This window comes from Gastrolobium bilobum, unplaced genomic scaffold (assembly GCF_033153095.1).
Source record: "Gastrolobium bilobum isolate Gb01-03AN ecotype WA unplaced genomic scaffold, APGP_CSIRO_Gbil_v1 utg20955, whole genome shotgun sequence".
NCBI classification, from domain to species: domain Eukaryota; kingdom Viridiplantae; phylum Streptophyta; class Magnoliopsida; order Fabales; family Fabaceae; genus Gastrolobium; species Gastrolobium bilobum.
The window spans coordinates 226,612-233,746 of NW_026896977.1; the positions used below are offsets into that span (position 1 = coordinate 226,612).

Sequence of the window (7,135 nt, forward strand, 5' to 3'; positions counted from 1 at the left end):
GAATAAAAATAAATAAATTAAATACAAACTAGGGTTGGTAATGTGTCTTTTCTTTTCCATCTTTTGGTTTGCAGCGAATGCGTTACGTTGCGTGGTAAGCCACAACTCACAAGTGATGGGTCGAGGGTGTCGGAAGTGCTTGTCAAAATGGTACACAAAAATTCGACAGCATAATCTGCTTAATGGGCCAAACATGTTCCTCGATCATTTTCATTTATGGGATGTGATTTGAACCCTGAAAATAACATATTATGATGCATCGACATTTTAAAAAATTTGACGTGTCATGTCTGATATTCTCTAACATTTCAACATGTGTTGCAGTTGTGTTAGAGAATAACATAAACCATTAAAAAGACCCTCACCCAACACTTTATGGTCTGTTTGGAGCACCTGATAAAGAAGATATGATATGATAACTTATCATATCATACCTTTATCTCTTGTTTGGTGGGTCAATAGGATATGATTAGCTTATCCTATTGTCTCATTTTATCCTATCCAATACATGATTTCTTATCTTATAAGAAGAGCTAAGTTAGGATTCAACAGGATAGGATATCAATATTGAATACCCAATATATCCTCACGCTACCCAATATATCCCCACGCTACCCAATATATTTGTATTTATTGCATTATATTCTTTTTCCTCCTTTCTTCTTCTACATAATCTTATCAGATTGCTAATCAAGTGTTCATCAAACACATGACATGATATAGGCTTATCAGCCCCATATCATATCCTACCCTTATCAGTCACATATCATATCCTATCCTTATCCTATCATGTCCACCAAACGAGCCCTTAAGGTTTTGAGTTAAATTTGTTCTTTATATGGTATCAGAGCTTCTTTGACTATAAAGTTAGAGTTCGATCATCACCTCCCCTTACTTTCTAGTGGAATTAAATAATCACCAGAAAATTGGTCTGTGTAATATCCACGCTTCAAGCCCAAAGGACTCTTGCGTGAGGGAGTGTGTTAGAGAATAATATAAATAATTAAAAAAACCCTCACCCAACACCTTAAGGTTTTGGGTTAAATTGGTTCTTTACATGTTGCATTACGTTTTTAGTTCCAACAATTAAATTCGTTGGATTATGATTACCATTTTATTGAGTTTAATATAAATATTTTTGATATCTTATGTTTCTTTGCAAAATTGATGGGTATTATAAGTTTAGTTTCTTTTTTTTTGATAAATTATTAAATATTAAATATAATAGACATGACATAATTAAAAATATTATTTAATATCAAAATATATCCTGAAGTGTCGAAATCTAATTTTTTTTAGAATTAATGTATTAAAATGTCATGTTGTGTAATGTTTTGTATCCGGTGTTGGTGCAACATAGATAACATATATATGGGTAAGGAATTTTATTTGAAATTTCTACTTTCTCCACTTTTAAACCTTGAGTAAGCTGATATTATCTAATTATCATTGGATTGTTATTTTTTTTCTCTTCAGAAACTTTTTAGAATTATCTCTCTTTGATCCAATGGTGATTAGATAAGTAATGAATTTTCTTGGTAATAAAAATATCTCCTATAATATTATATATCTTTTCAGAAGTATTTTTTCGCAATTGCTTGCATTGATTTAGTTCTATTGGATTACAGTAGTCGATTAATTGTAGCTATATTTGTTTCAGTTGAAAATAGGACCACTGAATATATGAAATTTTCTCTTCTTTTTTTTCATTTGGTTTTTGTTTGGCGGCGGTATATATGTACAATATATGTATTGTATACAGCTAAATCGGAAAATGGAATTTCATTGAACAGAAATGATAAAATTATAAAGTAATTTACAAAAATAGAGCTCATTTTCACACTGCAACAAAATACTATTATATATTCATGCTGAATTGCAAGTACGTAATATCGGATGCATGACAATTGAACTAAATATATAACCTACTTATAATTACTAGTTGTTCGAGTCCAAGCTAGCATTCTCTCCTGGTTTCCCGTAGCAGATGAGATAAACGACAAGTTCAGTTCAAACTTGGACAACTTCAAAAGGATTTTTCTTCTATTTCGCTTGGTCTTGTAATATTGCTAATCATATCTATAAAACCTAAGCTATTAGTTTAATTATCAAAAAAACTATTTAAACACATACATTATAATTTATTCCTTTAATGATTTTTAACATAAGAAAATAGAAAAGACAGGACCAACAAAAACTGGGTGCAGTTGTTAGAAAGTTGTATTCTTAATAGAAAGATCAAAGTTCAAATTATGAAAAAGATGATTATTGAAAATGCTTACTTAATCAAGATAACATGAGGCAGGTTATATTTACAAACTTTTTTGGTTACAAACTCTTACAAACTACACTATGTAGGACCGGTCCTACATTAATCACACAGTGTATGACCGGTCCTACATTAGTGTAATTGCAAAAAAATTTGTAAATAGATCTTGTCCCAGATAATATTTGGGAGATCAATATCACAATAATATCTGAAAAATACATTGCTCAAAGATCAAATAAATAAGAAATAAATGAAAAAAGACAAGGAGTTTGATATATATATATAGGGAGAAAGACGAGGAGTTTGATATATATATATATATATATATATAGGGAAAAAGACTTCTCATGTTGCATGAGAAGTCTCTTCTCTTATCTCTCTCACTTCGATGTGCCAATTACTTTGCTAGTTTTTATTTTTTTTTCTTTAAGGTGAACTCCATCCCTTTCTCTTTCTGTAAAAAAAACTTGAATTTCTTATTCAATATGAAAAATTGCAAGTATATATATATATGAATAAGGAAAAAACTGCATATTTGAGAATAATGTGATGGGTAGGTACGGTGTGCATGTTGTTATGTCAAGGAGATTCATGTAGGCTTGTATCAATATCTATATACTCATTTAAAGGTCAAAACGGGCATTTGGTCTAGTGGTATGATTCTCGCTTAGGGTGCGAGAGGTCCCGAGTTCAATTCTCGGAATGCCCCATTTTTTTTAATTGTTAAGTCTTTCAATTTGTTTTTAATCTCTTCTTATGCATAAAGATAGAACCATATTAGTTAACCAAAACTACCAATTACAGACTACCAATATTGTAGCCAAAATGAACTACCAGTTACAAACTACAAACAAGAGCTAACTGTAGGCAGTGGAGGATATAATGCATCATTATTGATCACTCTTCAGGAAGTTTTCCTGGTACATCACCTCTATCACTTTCATTTTTCCCGCACATATTGGACGACAAATTGCTCGAGTCCATTCTACTAGTGTTGCTTTCAACCTTCAAAAGTCCATACCTAGCAGCAACTTCTCTCCATTCCTTCTGCTCTGATAGATGCCCATGCCTTAACAAATACCTTCTTAGCTCGTTCCTGAGGTTCCTACTTGGCTACACCCAACACACCAAATATTAAAGATCACGTACAAAGTATTAGCACTTGTTCTGAAAACCATAACACAAGTTACACAACAACATATGCATACATACATACATGGGTAATGGAAATGTATGCTCTCTCATGTGTGATTTCATTTTGGGAAGATTATACTTATTACCTTTTTTTCTTATCACCTCTTTCAACTAATTCTATAATAATTGAATCAAAATCAAATCAACGATTATAAAATAGCATTTGATGTTGATCCAATAATAACAAAATTAGTTGTAAGAGGTGATAAGAAAAAAGGGGTAAGTATCAACAAGTTATTTTTTCCGCCACTTAATCCAACAATTTTTCTCTTTCGTTTCTTATTCGTGTTGATTTGTTTATCCACAATCAAGTGAAATCACACACACGAGAAGATCCACTCCCAAAAAGTAATACACTATTATTTGTAAGCACTTTGAGTTGAATCCAATCCAGCTTTGAGCATAAGTTTTGTAGTATTAATTCAACACATGATTGCAAATTTTGGTAAAGTCAGACATTTGAAGAGGAAAAAAAACACAAATAACAATTATATGAAAAAATGGCAAACCTCAGCCTGAGATTCCAAAGCAAGCCTAAAGAAGTCAGAGGCGACAAAGTGTTTGCCAACAGACTCTGCCATTTTGATTTGGCTAATCCAATAAGACGAAGTCTCAAGCCTATCAAAACGGCATTTGCTACAATGCACTGCAGTGTAGAACGGTGTAGGTGGCACTTTAGACTTGGTTCTAACATTGGTTGATGCTACCGGAGTTTTAGGCTCTACAGAATCCTTATCTTGGGAATTCTTTAATGTTTTCTCTGCCTTTCGTTGTGGGAACGTTTCATTTTTCTTATTCAATCTGGGATTCACATTTTCTGGGGATTTTTCATCAGTGGCCTGTGTTTTAGCGCTGGTGTCAATGATACATTTGGGTTGTCTCCGTGGAACAGCAATTTTTGTTTTGATAATACACTTGTCTGTCACGGATTTTCCTGTAATGTTTGTGTTCCTAGCGGTACCAAAAACCCTGTTTTGTCTGGAAACCAAAGCAGATAATTTAATAACAATAATAATAATAATAATAAGGGAAAAGTTTACCAATACCCTGTAGTTTGCTTCAGAATCATCTATGTACTTTTTTTATCATATATGTCCTTGTGGTTTGCAAAAGGGTATGTTTTTTATCACATATGTCCTGTGATTTTTTATTTTTTACAAAGCACAGGAGCATATGTGATACAAAAAAATCACAGAACATAAGTAATTCTGAAGCAAACTACGTGGTTATTGACGAACTTTTCCCTAATAATAATAATAAAACAAAGGTACAGCAGAGGCACATTGATGGATAAAAAGTGTAGTGTTACCTTTGGGGTTCACACGTGCCTATTTTGGCTGCTTGATTGATTTTTGGTTTTGAATCATTGGGTTTGCCTGTTACTATATAAGAAAATTCTTTGCATTAAAAAAAGAAGTAAAAAACTTATAGTTAAGCTACGAAAATGTGATGAGGAATAATAACAGGATGAGAAAATTGCGTTGGTACCAGGAAGTGGCGTCAGAAGAGGATCCATATGGAAAATATATCACAAGAGGTTTGCAAGCAAGGAAGCAAGTGTGTGAGATTGTGGGTCGCATGCCATTACCAGTACCAGTACTTGGGAGGAATGGAAAAGTACGAGACTCGGTAGTTGTAACCGTTGGAATGCACGAGCGGGAACAGGTTTTCCTTTTCACACAAGCGTTGTTACTTGTTAGGATGAACTAAGGATGGCTATTATGGGCCCGGGTCCACTTAAATTAGGCCCAGTGACCCAAACCCTATCATAAAAAAAGTAACAAAATTCTTTCTTTACCATTTGTCTTGGTCAACATTTCAAACATCCAAATTCTATTGATTGTCTTTTTTTGTGTTATCCATAGCAAAAAATAAGATGTGCTTAGGCTCACATTTTACAAAAAAGACTTATTCTAGTATTTTTTATTTATTTTTAGTAGATAGACTTAGTCTAATCTAGTTATGTACATCTTGGCTATTAATTGCTAAAGATAAGTCAACCCTAGAAAGAAAAAATCCATGTTAGATAGTAGGATGGGCTTAGGCCCACATTCAACAAAATCGACTTTGTCTAATTTATTTTTGTTCACTTCTACTATTAATTGATAGCTATGGATAAATTTAAGGGAAGATTAATATTGGAGAAATCATCTTGTACTTGAGTAACAGTAATTGATATCTCTGTCGCTTGCAGTTTTTTTTTTTGTTATAATAAAAAATTTAAGTAGGGTTAGACAGTGGTATCCCACTAATATAAAAAAAGACCCCAATTTCTTTAAGAATTTCAGAATGTCACTTACAATTTTTGTTCAAGTGAGATGATGTGAAATTCTATTTACTGTTTAACCACTGCCCACTAGCATGATTTTTTTTTTTTTTATATAATAAGAGTAATAAGGTTTGAATTTATGACCTCATACAAACTACTACAACCTTGTCACTAAGGGGGGCGCTTGGTTGAAGAATTTTTTTTTGAATACTAGGGAAATGTAATTGATAGAGAAATGGTTATAAAATGAGTTTGGTAGGAAAATGTAAAAAAAGTTGTTTGGTTAAATTACCGGACAAATTAAGTAAAATTTATAAAGTCTATGTTTGATTGGAAGTAAAATATTGATGGAAAAATAAATTTAAATTACAAAATAACCCTTAGTCTTGGGTCGTTCCTTGCTGCCAGGTACATCTTTTGCAACTTCTGAGTTTATTTACTTATACTTTTTTTTATTCATAAAACAAATGATTGTTCATATATTTTTTATTCTGGGATATGAAAGAAAGATGATCAATGCAACTTGAAGGAAAGCAAATCACTACAATTTTCATCATAATTGGTTAGTCTCTTACTCCAGTTCTTCATATTGAGTAATAGTGTCCCAGTTGGTAGCAGAGTCTTTGCAGACCCTTTAACCAAAAATTGTTTCCGCAAGCAACTTCACTTCCATTTCTGCTGTGTTGTTTTCTCTTCATACTCGTAAATCCTCTCTCTTCCTTAGTAGGAGCAATGTCTAGGGGTGCACAGTATTTTGCCATTTATCTGTCCCTCATTTAGCTAGTTATCTTGTGAAATACCATGTGAGAAGTGAGTTTTTTGCACAGTATTTTTTGTCCATTTTTTCACACAATTCTGAAAAGCTGGGGAACTAAGTTTGGTAGGCAAATTTTGTGTTCTCTTCTACCAAACATGGGTAACACATAATCCAACTCTTAGATGCCTAGGTATCCTCTCAAAAATCCTCTACCAAACAGCACCTAAATCAATCCTAGTAGGTTAGCCACTAGTATGATTAGTTGGCTTCGTAGACTATTGTTTTTTTTCCCATGAAAAGGGCTATGTCCAAGGGAATTTTATAAATTATTCTAATTTAATACAAAATACAAAAATTGAACAAAAAATTTAAAAATTTAGAAATTTTATAAAATAATAATTTTTTCTTAAATTGACTTAATTTATACTATTAATTTTAAAAATCAATTCAATCTAAATTAAACTAGATTTACACACACATGTATAAAGGAATTAACATTACTCCTATAGTAGGAAATAAAGTTATTTTCTATGATGTAAAACGATGTCATTTTGGGGTTTGGAAAAAAATTAAGAATATTTTAGTAAAATTCATAATACACGATAACAGTAAAATTTTTAAAATACCCTTTATATTTTTTTTAAGG

General features: G+C 31.9%; 1 protein-coding gene and 1 non-coding gene across 2 annotated transcripts; one reads left to right on the forward strand and one right to left on the reverse strand.

Annotated features, from left to right (window-relative positions):
* The first annotated feature begins 2,906 nt into the window (after window positions 1-2,906).
* On the forward strand, window positions 2,907-2,978 carry TRNAP-AGG (transfer RNA proline (anticodon AGG)). Its single transcript has one exon. It is a non-coding gene; the product is annotated as a tRNA-Pro (tRNA).
* A 188-nt stretch (window positions 2,979-3,166) lies between these two features.
* On the reverse strand, window positions 3,167-4,532 carry LOC133303173 (uncharacterized). The gene is made up of 3 exons (XM_061503049.1): window positions 4,510-4,532; window positions 3,973-4,441; window positions 3,167-3,382 (listed from the first exon to the last, which is right to left on the reverse strand). Exons 1-3 carry the CDS (start codon window positions 4,530-4,532, stop codon window positions 3,167-3,169), a joined length of 708 nt encoding a protein of 235 aa, XP_061359033.1.
* Between the last annotated feature and the right edge of the window lie 2,603 nt (window positions 4,533-7,135).